This window comes from Micromys minutus, assembly GCF_963924665.1.
Source record: "Micromys minutus genome assembly, chromosome: 8".
Classification (NCBI taxonomy): domain Eukaryota; kingdom Metazoa; phylum Chordata; class Mammalia; order Rodentia; family Muridae; genus Micromys; species Micromys minutus.
The window spans coordinates 47,183,189-47,207,102 of NC_137977.1; the positions used below are offsets into that span (position 1 = coordinate 47,183,189).

The 23,914-nt window shown below is 46.5% G+C and overlaps 1 protein-coding gene across 1 annotated transcript in view; it reads right to left on the minus strand.

Moving 5' to 3' along the window:
- The window catches only part of AFAP1L1 (actin filament associated protein 1 like 1), a 56,110-nt gene extending 32,515 nt beyond the window's left edge, over positions 1-23,595 (minus strand). Inside the window, exon 1 of the mRNA XM_080919694.1 lies at positions 23,472-23,595. Within this exon, the coding sequence (XP_080775820.1) occupies positions 23,472-23,487 (16 nt within the window). The 5' untranslated portion in view covers positions 23,488-23,595. The remainder of the gene's footprint in view (positions 1-23,471) is intronic.
- Between the last annotated feature and the right edge of the window lie 319 nt (positions 23,596-23,914).

A 23,914-nucleotide genomic window follows, 5' to 3' on the forward strand; every position in this document is an offset into this window, starting at 1 on the left:
CAAGGTCCAACATTTGCCAAATATGTTATCAAACATCTATAAACTATAGTAATTACAGGAAAGCCTGTGTCACTTAAGAAACATCGACTGTCTCCTCTGGGGCAACAGAGGCAAGGGATGGACACTCCTGCAGATGATGACAAACAGCTTTAGGGCAGTCTCACCTAGTGGCTGACAATTTGGGTCTAATGCATAACGAGTCCTTGGATTCTTGTACTTTCATATTGCACTTGTGCTGAGCTCTGCTTTTGCAGTATGCAAAGTGAGAACTGGCGAGCTCCCAACCCCAGGGGACTAGGTAAGCTCCTGCTCTGCCTGTGGCCAACACTCATTCAACAACTGCTGTGCTGTGTGTTGTGGTCAGAATTGTTGTTGTCTATTAACACCCTCAAGAACTTCTGGGTTCCAAAGCACCGACCAGATATTTGTGGATGATGAGCCATCCGAGTTCTAACTCAAGGCACAGGGCAGATGTCCAATGAACAGTCATCAATGGCAGTGATATTTGGATGATCCTAGCCCAGCTCTCTCATTTTAAAGATTTGTAAAGTGAGGGCCAAAGAGGTTATGTGACTTGGTCAAGCAGTCAGTTGAGGGAAAAGAAATATCCAGTGTAAAATTGACAGACAATTTACCTGAGCCTGATGCTTAAGATGAATCGCATCAGAAAAGCTAGAGGCTATAGATAGCCAGAGTCCTCCTCCGGTCACTGCCGTTTTCCAGCAGTGAGATCCTGGAAACATTTCTAAACCTTTTAAAGTTCCCAATGTCTTAGCAAACAGTAGATTAGCAGTGACTCCCCACACGGTGACGATGAAGGCGTGACTGCATCAGACAGTCTGTATCCATGTCTGCCCCCAGGAAGGTACTCCAGGTGTGTGTGTGTGTGTGTGTGTGTGTGTGTGTGTGTGTGTGTGTGTGTAAGAACGGGGACTCTGCAGATCTGGCCCTGGCTGATCTGGCAATGGTCGTGGCAGAGGCAGCAGAGCTTCTTCTTTCATGCAAGGTGCTCAAAGAGGGAACACGATTCTTTAGTTAGAGGAACCAGCAATGTCACCCATGGGACAGGCCTCTACTCTTCCCAGTTACATTTATAACCCGTCTCTCCCCTTTATTCCTGGTCCAGGTAACATGGGCTTTTGTGGAGAGACTAGGGTATCAGCATGGGGAGACCCTACAGGAATGTGTGCTGTTGACATGGGCACAGCCATATCTAGACAATAGCCTCAGACCCATGGGAAAATGCAAAGTCTCTCTGCTCCCCAGCGGTGAGCTCAGAGGGATAGAAATGCCTTCCTCTAGCCCAGGTATGAAATTGACCACATTCGCAGAAAACATACACCATAGATTTGTTTGTTTTTTGCCGTATGTCCACGTTTATGATCTGGAGACTGACTGCGCCTTACCTATAGAGTTTACACCTGTCTCCCTGACCCAACACCTGCCACCTCTGTACAAAATAAACACACCAAGCTTCCAAGGTTCTGCATCTCCTCAACCAGAGGGTCCAGTCTACCTGATCCCAGCTTTTTGATGTCTGTCTGTCTGTCTGTCTGTCTGTCTGCCATGTCTTTAGTCCAGTCAAGTCCACAGAACTGTTCTACAACTCAGCAAATCAGAACAGAACACACTAATCTTCATGTCTAAAGTTTATTTAGAATACATTTCTCTAGCGCTCTTGGTTTAGTTCCAGAGTAGTTCAGTGAATTCTAAGGACTAAAATGAAACAGAAAAAAAAAAAAAAAATGGTCTGATTGTCCACAGAACTTTGATCTTTCAAGTGAGAGTAGGCAAAGGTTTCAGACACAGAAACTCAAGATGAGGAGAGGTTATTCTCCCTGTTACAGGGAGGGTTCTCAGATAAAATTGGAATTTGGGGGACATACCTAAGATTAGACTTCTGATTGTTTCTGGAGGGAACCCATCCCGGACTAAGATCTCACCACTCCCTACTGAAACAAAATAAAAACAGGATGCCGTGTATCAGAGAGTAAACCCAAGGCCCTAATGCAGCCTCAACAAAAGCTTTAGCCAGAAGGATTCTTCGCAGGTAGAGAGCACAGAACTCCAGTAAGAATACTGGGAAAATGGGACTTACAGAAGGGCTCAAAGGTAATACATCTAATTTCCATTATGAAAGAGAAAACCAGTGGACCTCAAAACCCCTCTGCAAACCACAGGCATAATAAACCCTGACTGGGCTCCTCCAGGTTTGAGGTCAGTCCGGCCCACCTTTCAATCTGCTACCTTACAGGTCTCTTAACGAATCACAGAGTCAAATTACTTCTGTCTGCTGTCAAAGCAGATACAGCACATTTTTAAACGGAAAGCAAGAAGAGCGCCATTGTGAGGTTTTATGAAGGGTCTGCAGAATTTTCTTTTGATTTACTCAAAGTTCTAAGCAGCAAAATGTCCCAATTTCCTTCTTATAACCATCTGTCTGGAAAGAGAACATGCCATTTAAAAAATATTAATTAATTTGTTTTTTTCAAGACGAGTTCTCTCTGTGTAGTCCTGGCTGTCCTGGACCTTATTCTGTAGACTGACTTTGAACTCAGAGATTCACCTGCCTCTGCTCTCCCCAAGTGCTAGAATTAAAACCGTATTCCACCACCACCCCAAGCCATTTCTTTAAAACTGTTTCATTAAGATGTCTGAACCCATTGTGGTGGTGAACACCTTTCATTCCAGTACTTGGGAGGCAGAGGCAGGCAGATCTCTGTGAGGTCCATCCTGGTCTACATAGTAAGTCTGAAAACAACCAGGGCTACACAGAGAGGTCCTGTCTCAAAAAACCTAAACGGAATGAAGGAAGAAAGGGAGGAGGGGAGGGAGGAAAAGAGGGTGAGAGGAAGGAAGTAAGAATTTTGTATGCTGTGTTCTAACAAGCAGGCCCATTAATGGGGTATGGCCTATAAGAACCTTGGGCGGAAAGTTACCCACCCATTGCCCATGAAGGCAGAGTGCCTATCAGATGTGAGACTGAGTGTTGGGGTGGGAGATAAAGGGAAGAAGAGTCTTCCTATGACCCAGGGAGATCTTGCCCTGACACCCCATGTTGGTCCTCAGCTTCTTAGCTCAGGCATTCTGCACAAGTATTTCTTTGTTTTCATTATTTATTTGGTATTCTCTGTATTTACATTTCAGATGTTATATCCTTCCCCCCCCATCATCTCCCTCCCCCTCCCATTTCCTCCATGAAAGTGTTCCCTCTCCCAACTACCTCAGCACCTTGGTGTTCCCCTACTGGGAAAACGAGCCTTCACTGGACCAAAGGCCTCTCCTCCCATTGATGCCAGAGAATGCTGTCCTCTGCTGCATATGCACCTGAAGCTGTGGTCTCTTCAAGTGAACTCATTGGTTGGTATTTTATTCTCTGGGAGCTGTGGTGGGTTTGGATAGTTGATAATTTTGTTTTTCCCATAGGGATGCAGACTATTTCAGCTCCTTCAGCTCTTTCTCTAGCTCCTTCATTGGCGTCCCTGTGTTCAGTCCATGGTTAGCTGCAAGCATCCTCCTCTGTATCAGTATGGCTCTGGCAGAGCCTCTGAGGAGGCATCTATATCAGGTTCCCGCCAGTAAGCACTGCTTGGCATTAGCAATAGTGCGTGGGTTTAGTGGCTGCATATGGGATGGATCCCCAGTGCACAAGTATTTCTGACCCCCGAGGATTTCCCTCTCCTGCTTTCTGCTCTCCACCCCATCGTGTTTCCCTGGGAAAAGCTCTGTTTTCCTGACCACACTAATCTCTCCTAATTTATGCTGTCATAACTTGAGTTCTCTCTGGCATTTCATGTGGTAAGACTGTCTTAAAAAGATTTATTTGGGGGCTGGAAAGATGGCACTGTCTGTTCTTCTAGAGGACCTGGGTTCAATTCCCAGCATCCACATGGTAGCTCAAGACTGTTTGCAGTTAAATCACTAAAGTACATAAAAATAAAAGTAAATTATTAAAAATTTTTATTTACTTATTTTTAAGTGTATGTGTTTTTTTTGCCTTTGTGTGTGTGTGTGTGTGTGTGTGTGTGTGTGTGTGTGCACCATGTATGTGCCTGGGCCTGGAGGAGGTCAGAGGGCAAGTCAGACTTGGAACTGATGTTATGGACGATTATCAAGTGCTTGTTCCTGCTGAGCCTTCTCCAGCCTTCACGTTGTAACATTTAAATCTCCTTACCATTTTTTATTTGTTTGTTTGTTTTCAGGGAAACAGGGTCTTGTGTATTCTTGTGTAGCCTCAGACAGGGGGATGGTCTTGAACTTCTGATCCTCCAGACAAGTGCCAGGAGCAGCATCATGCTGGCTGTTTTATATTATATAGTGCTGGAATAGACTCTTTCTCCCTCCCCCTCTCCCTTCCTTCTGTTAACTTCTCTCATTTGGGCCTGAAATGAATGAATTATGGGCACAAACTTTTCTCTTGTGTTGATAAACTCTAACAGCCTGCTAATGTGGTTTAAACAAACACGTCCACCCTGAGAGCTGCTCTGCAGAGTAGAAAGGTGCTTGGAAAAAAGAAAAGCAAACCCACAAGACCTGTGGTTATAATAGGAAGCAGAAGCCCAAGTTCTCCTTTGGCTTAGCTCCCAAAGACTGTGCTGTGATTGTGGGGTGTTGGTGGTAGGTGTGAATTCTAACACATATATAGGGGATGGTAGTAATCAGAAGATACCGTGGAAATGGCCTGTGACTGTTCTCTTGCTGGGATTCAGAGTCACCTCGAAAACAAATCCCTGGACACAGTTGTGATGCAGTTTGTAGCTGGAGAGTGGAATGGCTGAGGTGGGCAAACCTGCCCTAGACGTGGTACCGTACTGTAAGCTGCAGAACTGGACTGAATAAAACGGAAAGCAGCAGGATCCACCTCTCCTGCTTCCTGTCACTCCCATTGTCGTGATGTCCTCTTCATGATCGTCTGTGACCTCAAACCGGGAGCCAAAACAAACGGTTTCTTCTAAAAGTTGTTCTTGTCACAGCAACAAGTCAAGTAACAACTCTATCCCCTGGCCCACCCAAAGTTCAGCTCTTTTTGCTGCACTTCCTGGCCATGCATGAGTGAGACAAATGACCCCCGGCTCCACATGTACCACTGTTAACCCACAATATGCCCCCTCTGTAGGAATGTATTTGACACAAGAGAACTTAGTATCTAGCACGTGGTAGGCACTCAGCCAGCATGGGTGGTTTACCTACTGTACAAGACTTACACGTTATTCACATGCACTAATTTGTACAAGGTGGGCTAACCATGCTTCATAGGTTTGAGGACGGCAGAAAGGGAGGGGCCGGTTGTGGCGCCTTTCCTCCAGAATGTTGCTCTCACGCTTGTCTAGTTTTAGGGTAGATCAGCAGAGGCCACTGGCACCTCAGGCAAGGCTTGCAGAACCGTCCCTTCAATCCGTAGGTTCAGAACGCTCTCCCTCTCTGAGGAAGCTGCCCTCCAGTTGGCTGCAGATCTTCCTGGCTGAGGCCACAGGGGATCATGCTTTCTCCCGAGGCTTTGTAAGTGCTTCTCTCTAAGACCAAGGAACAGCCACACAGTGGGCAGAACGCTGGACGTGACCGCATTGGTTGGATTAGCAGTCTTGTTTTTCCAGCAAAGTAAACATTTCCTGTTGTCCCGTTACACAGGAAGACAATGGTGAAAATGGAATGCAGAAGGAGCAACAGAGACATCCCATATGCCCAGCCTTGTCCTGGTGATCAGCATCTTCAAGGAGTTCAGTTTTGCCCCCGATGAAGACACCTTGGGAGGCTCGTGTATGTTAAGTTGAGCATTTGTTTCCCACTGGGAAGAAGAGGGTAGGTTTGACTTTGTAGGCAGGAGGCTCAAGGTCAGAGGGAAGGTGTATGTAAGTTGAGGATTTGACTTCAATCTCTGAGCATCAGTTTCCTCCTAGGTTTGAGGATGTTGAACTCACAGATGTATCGGCTCGGAGAGATGGGGGAGTGACTGCGCTTTTAAAGCAGGGGTTATTATCAGGGGAGTACATTAGCACACTTCTCTAGCCTGCTATCATTTCAGCGAGACAGGAAGGTAAGAAGCCGGGAAGGCCATAGTCAGTGGGCAGGCAGGCAACTGGGAGTATCTGCGGGCTCTGTCTCTGAGCCAGGCTTGGGGACAGGCTCAGGGAAATTCAGTGTCTTCATAGCCAATCCCAGCAGCAATCTGTTCCTGTTGAGGGCTCTTGCTTGGGGAACCTGTTCCTAGTTCTGGGCCCCAGGGAAGCCTCAGCTTCCTTGACATCATGCCATTTGCACATGGGAGGAGGTGGGGGCTCACTGATGACTTCTCACTTCTGAGGAAATAACTTCTGATTGTGGAAGAAGTGGGCTCTCCCATAATTGTTCCTTTGTCTGTGGATTTCTCCCTGTTTAGCTCACAACGGAAACAGTTCTGGGAGGAAGTGGGAAACTGTGACACCAGCTCCTTCTCCCCCACAAGATGGGAGCTTGCTTCCGTTTGGACAGTCTAAACTGTCTCCCTCACCAAAGGCGGGCAGAGTGGGGGTGGAGACACACAGCTAGCATCTGCAGCACTTCAGTGGAGGTCCAGATTTTGCACTAAGCACTGAGCTACGCTGCCTCGTTTTCTCCTCATCCTGCACAGGAGGTAGAATCTGCTATTCTGTGCATGGACCAGGGGAGGCTCAAAGGCCACAGTCATTTTCCCTAGATGCCCAGAGCACAGACTATGATTCACACGTATACCCAATTCAGTTTAAGCTTCTCATGTCCCCAGAGATAATCATTTCTGGCCCATCTCATTACTTAGCACTTCCTGCAAGGAGGTTCTATGTTGAGTATGTTTATCTCCTTTATTAGAAGGGACAGGGAGCCTCAGGGGGATGAAAACTGGATTAATTCTAATTCTGGCATCAGGAGTTACTCTCAACACTAGACCAAACACACACAGGCCATTTTTTAATTTAGTTAATTTATGTCATCAGTTATTTTTATTATCTCTGTAACTGGTTACTTTTTATCTGCCCTAAGCATCCAACAGCCTAGCACGTCACATGAAAGCCAGGATCTTGACAGCCCCGGTCTCTGTGACCCCTGACGTCATCTTCAGAGCTGTTTTCTGCCTGCCTTTGCTTCCCTTCCTCATGGCTTTTGTTTGTTTGTTTGTTTGTTTGTTTTTCCTGGTATAAAGGAGGAATATCTGGGGAAAGGGGAGGGAGAGAAGGGGTGGAGGCAGACAGACAGGAGCAGAGTCACGAGGGGAGAGAAGTGGAGACCTAGAAGAACAATGGGTTTAGAAAGAGAGTCCAGCCAGGAACACATGGGAACGGAGAGAGAAAAAGCCTTTCTTCATAGTTTTATTGTAACTAGATGAGATACTGAAAATCCCCATGTTAAAGTTTTAGTGTCGAACTTTACTAAGGGGGCTTTGACGCTATAAATAACCTGTTGTTATTTTATTATTGTGCTGCAGAGGGACTTGTTCATGATGCTGATGTTCCTTGAATTCCCTGCTTTTGACGGCTGTGTGCTTTTCTACCACGGGGTCATCTCTGTGCCTCACTCTGTGCTTGTTCCCACTGTTAGCACCACTATATACTAGAAACTGTAACACTGCTATATAGTAGAAACTGTAACACTGCTTTATACTAGAAACTGTAACACTGCTATACACTAGAAACTGTAACACTGCTATATAGTAGAAACTGTAACACTGCTTTATACTAGAAACTGTAACACTGCTATATACTAGAAACTGTAACACTGCTATATAGTAGAAACTGTAACACTGCTTTATAGTAGAAACTGTAACACTGCTATATAGTAGAAACTGTAACACTGCTATATAGTAGAAACTGTAACACTGCTATATAGTAGAAACTGTAACACTGCTATATAGTAGAAACTGTAACACTGCTTTATAGTAGAAACTGTAACACTGCTTTATAGTAGAAACTGTAACACTGCTATATAGTAGAAACTGTAACACTGCTATACAGTAGAAACTGTAACACTGCTATACAGTAGAAACTGTAACACTGCTATACAGTAGAAACTGTAACATTGCTATATAGTAGAAACTGTAACATTGCTATATAGTAGAAACTGTAACATTGCTATATAGTAGAAACTCAGTTTTGCATTTTTTTGTTTGTCTAATTTGCTTTTTGAGACACTCTTTCTGTGTAGCTCTGGTTGTCCTGAAGCTTGCTCTGTGGACCAGGCTGGCTTCAAACTCATAGATCTCTGCCTGCCTCTGCTTACCGAGTGCCAGGATTAAAGGTATGTGCCTCTAATGACCTGTAGGAATTCAGTTTTACTGAAGTACAGTGTGGTTCTGGAACTTGCTGCAGGTCATGGTGCCACAGTGAAATTTTTCTGGCCACCCATGGTGTGTTGTGTTTTGGTATAGTAGAGAAGATACAGGTACTGGAGCCAGAATCCAGAGATTCAAAGCTTGGCTACCTCCTTACTGACTACAGGCCTTGGCCAAGTTGGTTTGTGCATTTGAGAAATCCTCAGTTTTCTTAACTGCCTGCTTAAATGTGTGAGACTTACCACATCGCCATGACATGAAAGCACTCTGTGAACTGAGATTTGGAAACTGGTCAGTTTCAGTGAACGGTAAAGATGTGGTGAACAATAAAGGTTCTAATCATGTGAAAGACTCCATGAAGATTCAGGAAGCGCAGCTAAGCAGCAGCCCAGGCTCAGGCTGAGGTGGAGGTCGGCACCCAAGAACCTCAGCATCCAGAGAAGAATCAACAGTGCCGCAGACTGCACGGATGAGAAGTGACCATGCATACAGCCTTGTTCTGCATTGTGGCTCAGGGATTTGAACCCTTGTCCTCAACAAGATATTTTGGAAAGATGTAGGATATAAAGGCTTGCTGGAGGAAGTGTATCACTGGAGGAAGTGGGGATGGGGGTAAGCCTTGAGATTTCATAGCCTACCCCCAGTTACTCCTCACCTGCAGACCAATGTCACCAACTGCCTCACAGTCATGACTTCTCTGTGTAGCTTTTGTCTGACCTTCTTTTAGTATCTGAGACCTCTTCTCAGTTCTGTCCGTGTATGATGTGTCTTCTTACTGACCCATGCTCCAATGGCCACTTCCTACAAGATATATGGCCTGGGGCAAAATACTGAACTCCTACGTGTCATGTGTGGAGTGGAAATAATAAAGTTGTTGTGAGCATCCAGTAGAGCACTGCATAGCATCCTCATGCTAACCAAGCCGAGCCTTACTATGGCTTAAAGCCACATCACACTGCAAGCCAAAAGGCTGCTTCTTGTCACAATAACAAGAAAAGTTAATTCATAAAACGGGTACCAGCAGTGGGGTTATTATGTAATAAACCTAACTATGAGGTTTGTTGATGTTTGTTTTTATTTCCCCCAGAGGAATATGGAAAAGCTAGGAGCTGAAGAAACCCTAAAATGCTATAAACAGAGCTTCGTGGGCCATTCCAGTGGGAGTCTGGAAGACAAAGCAGGTGGGAAATGCAGACAAGCAGAAGCCTGACTCATGGGATTCCCAAGGGAAATAAGGACTCTTAATTCTTTGGGTCCCAAAGTTAAAATGGTGTTCTGGGCCCTGCAGGGCTGGAAGAAGTTAGGATACACGTTGTAGTGTGGGTTAGTTGTTAAAGCAAGAAGGAACTCACGGAGGAGTAGAAAGAGGGCATTTGGACAGAAGTGGCTAATTAGGACTGAACAAACACTTCAGATGGGAACAGTTGCCTAAAATAAAGTCATCTTGCTGTGAGGAATAGAAACCACAAAGCCTTGTTTCAAGTGGAGTTAAAGGGGTAGAACTTCAAGTCTAATGGGGAAATGAGGTTCTGAGTGCCTATTCAGGCCATCTATTCCCATGACCTGTAATCAAGTTGCTGCATTATTGTTATTGATACAAGAATCCCTCCCTTGAGGTCTCCTCAGGGGAAGCCTTGGGGGCCTGACTCACAGCCAACTTCACAGCAATTCAAGGCACATTAGGTTTCTACAGGCAAGAGGAAGGGAAGCAGGGAAACAGATTTCCAGACTAGAGGACAGTCCAAAGGGCCATTCTGAGCTCATCCTCAGCATCCCACCTGGACCATCTATCTCACTTACTAAGCATTACTGTCAATAATAGAAAGGCTTCCCAGCTGCTTGATGGACTGGACACTGTTCACGTTTCTTAGTGATCTTTGTCCTACAGGTGAGAAACTAAAGGCTTGCTGAGGGATGTCAGCTGCCCAGATGGCCGGGGAAAGGAAGGGAAATCCATTTGATTCTGGGCACTTCCCACCTCAGTTCACAGTGCTAGTCACTACTAGCCGTGCTGACCTGTAGTCTTTCCACAGAGGCATCTTGGGCATCTGCTTCTCATTTTAGTCCAGATGGCTAAAAACTTCTTCAATGCAGTCAACCCTACTCTACTACCCAAGAAGCACTCTGCTCAAGATGCCCTGTCTTCCTGGGAGCCCTTCCATCCTTGGATAGATTGTTTTAAGAGGATCCCCTGGCCCCTCTCCAAGGGTACCTGCTGTGACCCCCTGCTGGCTGGACACCATGCCAATTGGACACACACTAAGTGAAGCACTGTTCCTATCCTCATGGGCTCACAGCTTGTCAGAAAAGGACGTGGGGCAACTCTGTTCTGCAACCGAGAGCAGGGTGACCTTACCTGTTCGGGTAGCACAAGTGTTTAAAACACTCTCACAGGATGGTGTGGAGGTGCAGGCTCATCAGCCCAGAATCACAAGGGAGGAAGGCAGAAGTCTCTACATCAAGGCCATCCTTGGCCATCCAATGTGTGTGTGTGTGTGTGTGTGTGTGTGTGTGAACACATGCATAACATGCCATGGCACACGACCTGAGGTCAGAGCACAACTCTCAGGTGTGAGTTCTCTCCTTACACCATAGTTGCTGGTGATCAAATTCAATGAAACCTTTGGAGGAGCAGGAACTATCAGGAAAGCGGGAGACGTCAGGCAGTAATGAGGAGTGATCTGGTTTGTGTGAAGCCACCTGTGGCGTTCTGCATCCTCACGGCAATATTCAGTTCCATTTGGGAGAGGAGGCAACAGACACATAGACGTTAGAAATCTTGCCTGAGGGGACATAGCTTGTAGGCAGTGACCACTGGAACACAGGTCGGTAGGAGGCAACACTGGGAAGTATCTCAGAAATTAAAAAGGAGACCAGACAAAAGCTACGTATGTTGGCTGGAACTTGCAGTCTCAGCTCTGGGAAGCAGTGTCAGGCTGCTTCCTGGGATTCACTGGCCACCAGTCTAGCTTACTTGGCAAGTCATGGGCCAATGAGATACGCTGTCTCAGCAAGATCCCTGCTGGGGCAGATGGGAACAGATCTATAGACCCATACCTGGGCATTGTGCAGAGAGGGAGAGACTTTGGAACTAAAGGAGACATCTCAATCAAATTCCTCCCCTTAGGGCTCAGGAAACTGCAGAAGCAGAGATGGAAAGAGTGTAAGAGCTAGTGTGGACAGATGACACCGAGAACGCACAGCTTTCTAGACACAACAGGACTGAGGCACACGAACTCACAGAGACTATGGCACGCACAGAGCCGGCACACATCTAAGCCAGATGGGGTCCCAGTGCTTACGTATTGTTAACTAGAAGCAACCTGCAGCTGGTAACTGCTCTCAAAGGAAAAACTACTTTTTACTGGTGAAGTCTCATTGGGTATACAAACCATACTTAGGGGCAGGCTGAATAGCCAACACAAAAGAAACCTTACAGATATTTTTCTTATATATTATGGCATTCATTCATTCATTCATTCATTCATTCATTCATTCATTCATTCATGGCTACTCTGTGTAGCCCTGGCTGTCCTGGAACTAACTCTGCAGAATAGGCTGGCCTCGAATTCACAGACCCTCTTGTCTCTGTGTCCAAATGCTAGGATTAAAGGTGTGTGCTATCCCCCCATACATTTTGTTTTTTGTGGGTTTTTCTCTGTGTGTAAATGTATGTGTCTCACCATCTGTGTAGATTTATTGGGCTTTTCCTTTTACTCTTTTTTTTTCTGTTTCTTGTTGTTTTTGTAGATGATGATGTTATTTTAGATGCCTGTTTGTATTCTAATGACAGAGAGAAGGGGTGAATTTGGGTGGTTGGGGAAATGGGGAGCACATGGAGGGGTTTGGGGAGGGGAAACTGCATCCAGAATATACTGTCTGAAAAAAAAGATCAACTTTCACATTGAAAAAAAAAAAAAAGAGAGAGAGAGAGAGATACCCTCTCTCAGAAAAGGAGGTGGATGGCATTGAGGAATGCTAGCTAAAATGCCTGCACAGACAGGTGTGAGCCTCTACACACATGCTTGGGCACACTCACCAAAGTAGGTCAGACATAGCAAAAACAGAAATCATTCAAATTCCACCCAAACAGAGTGCACTAGTTAATTTTGATAGTACTGTAATCAAATACCCAACCACAAGCAACTTAAAGGAGAAAGGGCTTATTCTGGCCCCCAGTTTGAAGGGACAGTCCATTGTGAAGTCACAAACATACAGCCACATTGTTCTGCCTACAAATTCAGTACCATAAGGACAATGCTGCCACCTTTCACTTCCAGCTCAAGATGTAACCTGGCACCCCTTGGACCCAAACTGTTGTCTCTATATGCCTTGGTGGCTGAATCAGAGAAACACTTTCCCTAAGCAGTTCCTTTCCAGCAGGGAACCTTTTGGTGGCATACCGAGTTCATGTTCTCTCCTTTCAAATGAATTCCCGGTTTTGTAGGTTGTGTGTGCCTTGGATGGGTGAAGGGCACCTTGGCACCTTGGCCGTTGTCCTGGTACAGAGACAGACATTCTGGAATAATGCTAACCTCTAACAATTCAGTGGCTCTTCACCCTTGTCAGCAACTCTAAACTCAACTCCTTTTCTTGCCAAACTGCACATTTTTTCCATGTCCTTCAGGTTTGTTTTTGTCTTCTCTCTTTATAGACTGGAATAAAGAGCTCCAAGAGCCAGCCCAAATGCCCCTGTCTTCAAATTACCTTTCAGCAAATACATTACCCATTACTTTTGAATTTAGCCTGACCCCAGGATACAGGCAGAATGTAGCCAGATTCTTGCCAGACTAGACAAGAATGGCCTCTCACCCAATTCCAAGGCCATCTCCAAGCCTGTGGTCTTCCTTCAGCGCCAATAAAGGGCGCATAAGAATAAGAGCCTTGAAGGTGAGGGCTGGAGAGATGCTCAGCGGTTAAGAGCACTGACTGCTCTTCCTGAGTTCAATTCCCAGCAACCACATGGTGGCTCACAACCATCTGTAATGGGACCTGATGCCCTCTTCTGGTGTGTCTGAAGACAGCGACAGTGTACTCACATACATAAAATAAATAAATGAACATTAAAAAATAAATAAAAAGAAATACAATCACTTACAAACTTGTACTTCAAGCTTCACTTTGAAAAACTAAACCAGAATGCATCCTGTAGGCAGGGCATTTTTTTCCATGCCTGTCTGGAGCCTCTTGACCATTTCAGGGGAAGAAACTGAATTATATAGAAGCAGGTACAGACCGGATCCAAAAGAGGTAACCAGACACCAGCAGGCAGCTAAGTAAGGTCCTTGACTCTGACCTTATCTGTCTCTATAATTAGGCACATCACAAGCACCCTAACCTCCAAGAGTAGGGACACACCCTGTTAGAGACCCTGGGAGTAGGGAGCCTCCTCTCTGGAGCCACTCAAGGCTTAGCTTGCTTCCTTCTGCTCCTCTGGGCTTCAGGCATTTATTTTGCAACTTCTGGGCCCTTCTTTCCTTTCTATCACTTTCCCTACCCGGAACATCATCTGCAGAGTTTCCAACAGTCTTGGCTACAAAGTGTCCCTTGAGCCTTCTGGTCCTTTACACATTCTGTTTGATGCAGAGCGACCAGATATGATTTCGGGCCACAGGCAGAGTCTCTCTTTCTCGAGCTTGCTCCCTCCAGCCCTTCAGAGACACACCTGGCTGCTAGCTAGAGTAGAGGAAAAGCCATTAGTCTCCCTGGTTTCCTGGCACTGTCCCAGGAGATCAGTTTTCTTGGAGTGGAGCTAAAAAAAAAAATCTTCCTCAGTCACATATCAGCGGGATCTGCCCTCAGCACACCCTCCTACAAGAATGGGCAGGAAGGGTAAATATTTATTCTACAAATGAATGAATCTGATTCCATCTTCAAAGGAAAGCTTTTGTATAAATTATCATAATTTCTCCATCTTAAGATGCTACTGATTTGAAGATGTTTTTATCTCCCGAATAACAGCTTTTTTTTAGAAAAGGGAGAAAAGAATGAATAAATTAACATGTCAATTGTAATATACACTCTGAGGTTTTTTTTTTTTTTTTTTTTTTTTTTTTTTTTTAAAGTCTTTGTACCAACGAAATGGAAAATAAAATAAAGATTTTAATATTTTTCTTTTGGTTCTGGGTCTCTCTGAAAAGAGGTTCTCAAACCTGACTCAGCCGTAGTGATGTAAGGCAAGGCCGGTTTCCATAGTGTCCATCAGAGCCCCAGATCTGACCTCTGGAGGTTCTGGATCAGCAGGGCTGGCCTTGGCTGCAGTGCAGACACACAGCAGGCTCTGCCCAGCTAACAGACAGGCCTGTCCCCTGAAGAGATGGGCCTGTTCTCTGCTTGGGACATTAGTGATTTTGCACAAGGTCATCTGGGGGCTCTGCCACATGGTTAGGGAAGCTACTGCCCTTGAACCTCATGTCCCCACAGTAAAAGTGGTGGGGTGCGGGGACACATGGCTTTCATCTGCTCTTTTGGCAAAATCCATGGGGTTTGCTTGGTTTCCACAGGGGTTACGTAGGGATTATGTGGGAGGGAGGCTGCTCAGGACCCTCACTCCACCCACTGTGACTTGATTGCTTAAATTTTGTTTGCAAAATAATTTTGAGGCTAAAAGTAATCTGCAAAACAGAGAGAAACAATGTTCCCATTCCCTGCACTGTTGGGGCACACTGCTTCTTTGTCTGTATGGAATACACCCCAGCACAGTACTCCCAGCAGGGTCTGCACTCTCCCTACAGCCTTCCTCAGAGTAGGCAAACACGTTCTACTAGGGAAGGCCTAGGTCAGTGGTTCTCAACCTTCCCAATGCTGCAACCCTTGAATACAGTTCCTCATGTTGTGGAGACCCCCAACCATAAACTTATTTTTGTTGCTACCTCATAATTTTACTTTCGCTACTGTCAAGATGTAAATATCTGATGTGTAGGATATCTGATAGGCAACCCCTGTGAAAGGGTTCGTTTGGCCCCTGAAGGCGTCATCATCATGACCTACAGGTTGAGAAAGGCTGGCCGTGACCACCGTTCATGGTTTATAGACTTTGAAGGATGCTTATGTTTTGTTTCGACTACTCAACTGTGGTTTTGTACCGAGGAAGCTCATCCAAAATGTATAAGGAATGGGCATGGCTCTGTATCTATAACACTATTAAGTCTGTTATTCGGCCCGTGGGCTGAGATCTGCTGACCTCAGCACTGTAGCAGAGTCACGGCACAATATTCTGTCAGATGCAGAAGCCAAAGAAGAGGACTGAAAGAACCAGGGGCTGGGTCAGGGACCATCACACTCTTCACTCACTCTCCTGCTCTAAGCGGAACTGAGGGCCTCTGGGAATTCCACGCTGAGAGGAAGGTACCCGGACATGTGCTGCCCGCCCTGCCCCCCTTTCTCTCTGTCAGATCAGTTTTCTTCCAGGTTCCTGGAGGGCTATAAAAAGCCCCTTGGCCTGCCTCCTGGGCAGCAGGCTGCTGGTGAATTCCCCCTAGCTGGAATGACTGCAATGTGGTGCCACATTCTGTCCCCACCGTGGCCTGACAGCTGTGCCAGGAGAAGAATCACGCCTGGCCAGCTCCGCACCTCTATCTCCCACTCAAATTCCGAAGGCACTTTACATGGAGGACTAACCTAGCCTGTGGCCCTCCTGGGCCAGCCTCCTTGGTGGCTGCTGTAATTTTAAACACCCGTTATGGTGGGGAGGTTAGGAAGGGTAAGACTTAACTCAGTGCATAGGGTACTTGGCTGTACTCTTTCACTGATAGAGGGTGTCCCCAAGAATGGTTCAAGTCTCCTCCTCTTGTCACTTGTCCCATCCCCACCTTGGCAGTCCTTACCTGGTGATTCCCTCCAACATTTATGCAAAGCAGCAAAGAACTATGTTAAAGGTGAATGGGTCAGCAAGAGACCAAAAAGTTTTTTGCGCTTCAAAGCAAATAATCCACAGTGACCACTGTGCCCACTACATATCTGACAGGAGATTAATTCATACTGGAGAAACGATATAGAACCCAAAAATTAAACATTAAAATTAAACAACCAATAAATGAACAAATGAATCATAGTTCTCAAAAGAAGTACAAAGGGCTAGCACACACATGGGAAAAATGACCAATACTCTTAGCCACCATGGCCAGAAAAAAATGACAGCAAATGCTGGAGAAGAGGTGGGGAGGAAGGGGCCTATATACACCCATGGGGGTCGGGAGGGAACATGATTGCAGTCACAATGGGAGCCAGGGCAGGAGTTCTTCAAGAAACAAAAGCTAGAACTACTACACCACCTGACTAGACCATTCCTGAGTGTGTGTCCAAAGGACTCTTAAGTCATAACACAGAGATACCCGCACACCAATGTTTACTGTGGCATTTTCACGACAGCCAAGCAAGAAATCAGCTCAGGTGCCGATCAGTGAATGACTCGGGGGAAATGAAGTGCGTATGCATGATGGAATTTTATTCAGCTACAAAACCAAAAGCCCCCCAAAAAACCCACCACCACCACCACAACAACAACAACACCCAAACTGTATCACCTGCAGGAAAATGGATGGAACTGAACTATGAGTGAAGAAAGCCAGACTCATGAAGGTAAATGTATATGTATTTCCCCCCTCATATGGGTAATCTAGATTTAAGAAATAACACAGGACCTGGGCAGTGGTGGTGCACACCTCTAATCCCAGCAGTTGGGAGGCAGAGGCAGAAAGATCTCTGAGTTTGAGTCCAGCCTGGTCTACAGAATGAATTCTAGGATGGCCAGGGTTAATCATTGAAACTCTGTCTCAAAACAAACAAACAAACAAACACAGATGTAGAAGAAATATTTGTGTAATCTGGGTAACCATGGGAATTTATTGTTATAGTACATTACTTACCTGTGTGAAAATGCCACAATGAAGCTTATTATTTTGTATGATAAACATATACTGATAAGAAAGAAACTGAGATCTGGAGGCAGGCAGAGATGAGTAGACACACAGACTCGCTAAGACTCCACATCTTTATCTGTAAGATGCAGGTAACGATGGTATCTACATTGACTGAAGTCACGGGGAAATAGGATATGACTACAGATATTCAGCATTCGGCATAGGATAGACCCTGGAAATGTAATGCAGACGACAGTCCTCAGCATTGAGATTCACATGTACAAAGAAGACAAAAGCTCAGACTTCCGAGGAGGGATTGGTAACTGAAAGCCTTAGGGGAACTAAAAGGGGGTACGGTAATAAGACCCCACAGGTTGGTGATGCTGCACTGGTCTCTTTCTGGAACACGCTCAATCTCATCGCCTGCACAACAGGGAGAATGGCTGCCTTGTCCACTTCCTAGGCCCACTGCCACGGCTAGGAAGAGCCAACGAAGAGAAGTGCAAGGATAAAAGTGTGTCTGAGACAGGGCTCCAGCATTATTTCTCAGTCTGATGACTATCACATGGCTCCTTCTTGCCCACTGCATCGCCCTCCCCAGCCCATAAATGGTTGCTAAGTGACAATATACATGATGACCATGGGCATAGGGAAGTCTAGCCTTTGACAAAAGTTTTCTATAGATGTTTAGCATCCATGAGGCAGGATGAAGTAAATACCACTGGGGAGATGTCAAGTGCCCTTCAAAGTTAAAAAAAAAAAATGCAGGGCAGGGTTAGCAAGAATTAGATATATCATGGGCTATAATAAAAAATTTGCATGGCTTTTTATTTATTTACCTTTTTTTTGGAGACAATCTCACTATGTACTTGTGGTTGACTTAGAACTTTATGCGTAGATCAGGCTGGATCAAACTCACAGAGATCTATGTATCTCTGCTTAACAAATGCTGGGATTAAAGGTGTGTGCCACCACTTTGTGCCTGGTGATTTAAGAGTTAATCTAAGAGAACTTTAGTCTGAAGGAGTCTACATTGAGTAATAGGTACAGACCACAGAGTTCCACTTGGCTCAAAGTGGGAAAGGCCTTTATAGCCCCTCACGTACTTAGAGCTGGCAAATAGGGGACCCAGGAAGATTGTGTGAGCAGGGTCAAAGGGCATGGCAGCGCAGTGCATAAGAACTTTGGTATTTGCCAGTGAGGACAAGTTTATCCAGGGGTGTTTAAAAATGCAGATTGGCAGATCTCACCCCAGAACTACTAATCAGATGTTGGGAGTATGTTTCCTCTGGGCTCTACATGGTACGATTTGGAGCCCAGGTAGATTAGGGAAGCACAACTTTAGACACATTGGGAATGGCCCTTAAGACTCTATGGAGAATCCAAGAGTAGAAATAGGAAGACTCTGTGTTGGGGAACAGGATATAGAAGAAACAGCCACCCAAGATCCATTTCCCAGGAACAGTCACCAGGCTTTGGGATCTGTCTATACAAAGGAGGAAGGCCAAGGAAACAAGGGATAATGAATGACAAAGCCATAACTCTGACCCTCAAGTCACGATCAGTGACATGGCAAATCCTGGTGCCAAAAATGACGAATCCAGGATCCACTCAAAATTGGTCCTCTTACTTTCTTTTCTTCACTATCTTGATAGACACTTCCTGGCTTTAGTGCCAGGTATGGCGGGGGGAACTGAAGAAGTATGAACAAGCTAGGAAAGGCATGTCTGTCCTCAAGGAGCTCCAACAGGGCATTCCAAGCCTCCATGAACCGCGGCTGTGAAATGAACACTAGTGGCACGAGCGTCAGCGAGCAGAGGCAGCTGGGAAGACTGGGAATTACTGCCCCGGGGAAGAGATGTTTGCACAGTTGACTGGGGCTAGTGGAGTGAGCCAGCAATGGGCACAGAGCATTCAGAGCTGGAAGGAGTCAAGCCAGCAAGAGGAAGTTAGCTGATGGAGGGGACAAAGGATTGCAGCTTAGAGAGAGAAACCAGCCGAAGGTCTGCTCAGGCCAACAGATCATCTCCCTTTCCCCTTCTTTCTTTTTCTCTTTACATTTCCTTTATTGAGAGAGGGAGAGGGAACACATGCTCCACATGCCAAGATCAGAGAACAACCCGAGAGCCAGTTCTCTCCCTCCACCGTGTAGTCAGGTTTGTGGGCAACTGTCTCTACCCACTGAGCCATCTCTCCAGTCCACTAGTTTTCAACAATCACTTTGAACCGCATAAGACCCCCATCTCCTCAGATTCCATTTTCACACTCTGATCCGTAAATTCCATTAAATCCACTGTAGCACACAACTAAGTAAAAGCAGAATGTTTTAGGTCCAAGTACACACACCCGGGAGCCCTGTTCTTTCCACTGTGAAGGAAGGTGTTTATGGAATTTGGAACTTTAGGTGTAGGTGAGGGCAGTCCTTAGCCTATATATTCGTTTAGGATGATTTAACCCTTGCCTTATGCCCCAGGGCAGCACTTGCTTTTTTAAAAATCTCTTTTCATTTCTTTATTTATTTATTGTTTTTGGTCTGTTTGTAGAACTCTTCCTGCCTCGGTTTCCTGAGTCCTGGAATTACAATAATTCCCCACCACACCCAGCTTCGGGCTTTGAACACTTCTTTTATTCATAGACTTCTAAGTGGAGTCCACATCAGCCTTTTGGTTCTCCTTTAATAGAAACTTCTGGAAGATATTTCTACTACCTTTCCCAGAGGAATACTAACCAGCCTCACCCTTCAAGTTTTGTCTTGTTCATAATCACCCCCATTTCCTCTAAAGCTCTTCATGTAGTTGAGCTCACAAGAGAAGAAGCCACGGCAGGCTCGTCTGACATGGTGGGGAATGATAGAGTTTAGAACGTGAGCCCTTGGCGGTTAGCTGAGGGAGTTAGCAGCAGCATCTGCACTAACTGCGTGCTGTGCTTTGGCTACATGTCATATCCACACCTCCAAGAAAAGGTATTCTCACTTTGCACATTTTAGCTTCATCTGGGGATGGAAAGTTTGCTAGCTTGCCTTGTAGAAGATGGAGTCGTGAGGCTTATCTGTGTACTACCTCACTAGTGGTACGCCAGCTCTCTCTGTGTGACAGGCTTACACCAGGAAATCCTGTGGGAAGGGATTCTGTAGAGTGGTATCTATGTATGTGACTGGGCTCTGGGAATCCTGCTCTGCTCACTGGAAGACGCTGTGCCGTGAGAAGAGAAATCCTGTCTCCCATGTTTGTTCCTATTCTCCATGTGGGGGTTTGATGGCAGCATTGTGACAGAGAACTTGCCCAGTCCTTTGTCACCATGGAGGCAGCTAAGTGATATGCTTAAAATCAGGGCTGTGTTCAAATCTTGCTCTGTGTATCACAGAAAGTGTCAGCATTTAACATCAGTGGCTGCTGTGGTCTGACTTGTGTCTCCGGTCTACCCTTTCCATCTACCCATTCATAGGTGACTGCCTTTGGAGTCAGGGCCTCCAGGAAGCAGATGAGGTTAAATGAGGTCATGAGAATGGGGTCCGAATTTGATGGGGCAGATTTCTGGAAGAGCACAGAGAAGAGGCGTGTGAAAATACAGAGAGAAGAGGGAAAGCTAGGAAGGGGCCTCCTCCTGGGCTACCAGCGTGGAGTGCTGTGAGAAAGTTTTCTGCTATTAAAGAGACCTGGTTTTGGGAATCATGGTATAGCCTGAAGTTGTTCAGAGAGAAAACCAGAGTGAGAACCTAAACAGGGAGCCTCTTGCCTGGTGATTGGAAGTGGTGATTTCTAAAGTAACTGCTGCAAATGCAGATGATGAGTGTTCTTGCCCAGGGCAACCTTATCCTGCTTAAGATCATCCCACCCTGGGTGGGAAGAGGCTAAAGTGAGACCTGCATTTAAAACTTTCCTTGACATGGGCGTGGGAGGAGAGTGCTCTGTCTGCTGGAGGGCAGGGGCACAAGGAAGGCTATGTCTTACTCTTGTTCTCTGTTGATGTACGAAATACCCCCACAAAAACAATTTAGTTGGGGGCAGTGTTTTTTTTTTTTTTTTTTTTTTCTTCTCACAACTCCAGGTTCCAACCCATCACTGCAGAGAAGTCAAGGCCAAATGACCCCAAAGCAGCGAGTCACATCCACAGTCAAGAGCAGAGAGAGAACATACAGTCTTGCTCCCAGCTCATGGGCTCCCTTTTTATACGGCCCACAGCACAAATCTAGGGACCGGTGCTGCCCACTGCGAGGCTGAGTCTTCCTACATCAGCTAACAGAATCAAGAGAATCACTCAAAGGCACGCTCACAGGCCAACCCAATCCAGACAATCCCACAATGAAGCTCTTCCCAGGTGATTCTAGAATGTGTCCGTTAACACTGCCTCCAAATAAGACTTCAGAAACTACATCGGTAGACTGTAATAGCTGGCTTTATCAACTTGACGGATTCTAGTTTTTATTGAAAGAAAAAAAAAAGACAAAGACAGAATTTTGCATTCTAACCCACAATACAGCTCCTTTTGCTCCCGGCACGGTATTAGAAATGTAGGAAACCGAGATAACACGGTCTGTGTGCATGTCAACATGTTGACTTGGCTTTGGCAGCACATGGAAAAGTTCCTTTGTGAGAATTTTGCAGGATTCTTTTTAAAAAAATAGACATTATTACGAGGAGGTGGTGGTGGCACACAATTTTAATCCCCACATAGAGACAGATGCCAGGAGAGAGTTCGAGGCCAGCCTGGTCTAAGGCATGAGTTCTAGGACAATCAAGGCTACAGAGAGGAAACCCTATCTCAAAAAACAAAAGCAAAAACAACAACAACAAATTAACCCCACCCCCAAACAATAAACAAACATGATTAATTAACTTGAGGTGCACAAAAACTTTCTCTCTCTCATTCAGTCCCAGTGGTCAGTTCCCATCATGTGTTAGACACTCACAAGCTCTGCTTCCTGGCTTCTAGAAGTTTACTTCTCTTCGCAGGAGCAAGATTAAGAAAGCTAACACCACAGCACTAACAGGACCCTGTGACAAGAGCTGGGAGGGAGAAGGAGAGGAGGGTAGAAAAGGTCAGAGCTTTTGAATGCTCCAGGCACCAAGAAACTCCTGGGAGGTCCCACCTCCTAACTACAGTGTCTGGAAGCTGCTATTTGAAGTGAGCACATTGCTTATGAAACATTAAAACCTAAGTTCTCCATACAGACTTTGGTTCAGGGAACGAAGTAGAGTGTATGTGAATTTGAGGACGATCTTTGCCTTGCACTCCTTGGGAGGCCAGGGCATTGGGAGACAGCAGAAGGGACAAGAGGTGCCCATTGTGTTTTCTGCCTTGGTGGGAGGTGTATCACTCCCCTGATGGCAGTTAACAGGTGAGGGAGAGAGCTGCCTTCAAATCACGCCTCAGTCTTGAAGATCATCTGTGAGCCCTTCCTCTAATGTCCCCCTGCTCTCTAGGGACCCTGAAGGAGAAGGTGGGTGCTGAATTTTGTGTTGGAGCGGGGTGGATGAGGAGGATGGGGTGGAGGGTCCTTGACAGCGTGAGGAAGGTAACCCCACACACCTGCTCAAGCACTCATCCTGGCCCAAACACTTCCCTTTTGCCCCTGGGGCCTCAGCAGAGCAAGTAGGGGGCGGGCTGTTAGGATGGTTGTTGGAACGGAGAGGAATTTTCCATTAACAGCAACAACAATAGAAACTGCTTCTTGTAAAGACACAGCACGCAATTTGCCAAGTGCCTTCACACCTGTGATCTCAGGATTCCAGAGGTGCTAGCGGGACCCAAGTCTTGAGCTACCCCCACGCTCAAGTAGGCACAGGTACTGTCCTCTTTACTAAAATGTTTGCTGTCCCCACCCCTGGGTCCCAGGAAGCCCTTATCTTTGCACTAGGCAGTCCCAACTGACTAGTCTTCAGGACTAGTATGTCCACCAAACAGAGGCAGCTGCATAGAAGCATCTCACGCAGCTCCGCCTTCCCAAAGTTCTAGGCAGCTACATTCTTCAGCAGCGGGGGTGGGGGGGTGTTTCTCCTATGGTGCATAGTAGAAGCCGCATGGGTGGCTGTTCAAGGAGTTTAACCTGTACCCTGGATTTCACACTCTCTCTATATGTGGCGAGGAGTGGGTAGCTCGATGACCTCAAGAATCCTGGGAAGCCTTTCATAAAGTTAGGAAGGAGAGTCTGCAAACATGCCAATTTCCCACCAACGAGGGGACTGAGACCTAGGCCACGAGGGTGGGGCGGGGGGGGGGAAGCATCAACGACATACAAGAGATTACTCCAGCTGCAGGAGGCACCTGTGTCCAAGTGTTTATCCGACCTCGGATCTGCCAGGCCTCCCTTCCCCGCCGCAGGAACCACTTACCCCTGCTTCGGTCCATGGCTCCGGCGGCGTGGATCCTGGAGCACTCAGCCCAGGGAGCAGCGGCTGCCGCACCAGGCGGCGTGCGCTCTCCTGGGCTGCCCCGGGCGGGCGGCTGGCTCGTCCCCTCCCCCAGACAGGATGCTCGCAGGACGCCCCCGCCCCGCCCTGCGCGCTCCCGGAATAGACCCGAGCACGCCTCGCCCCCTGCGAGTGTCCCGGTCCCACACTGGCCAACGCCACGCCCTGCTCCCCCCTCCCGCCCCCGCCCTCCTGCAGGGCTAGCAGGGACAGCCTCACAGCCCACAGGCTTCGTTTTGGTTCCGTGCCCGCGTGGAAGACCTGCCTAGACCACTCAGTTTTGCTTGCCCTCCACTAGTGACAGGAAAGCAAGCCACTTCACTCTCCTGTGGGGATTCCTTGCATTCCTCCCAAGGACTCAGCCT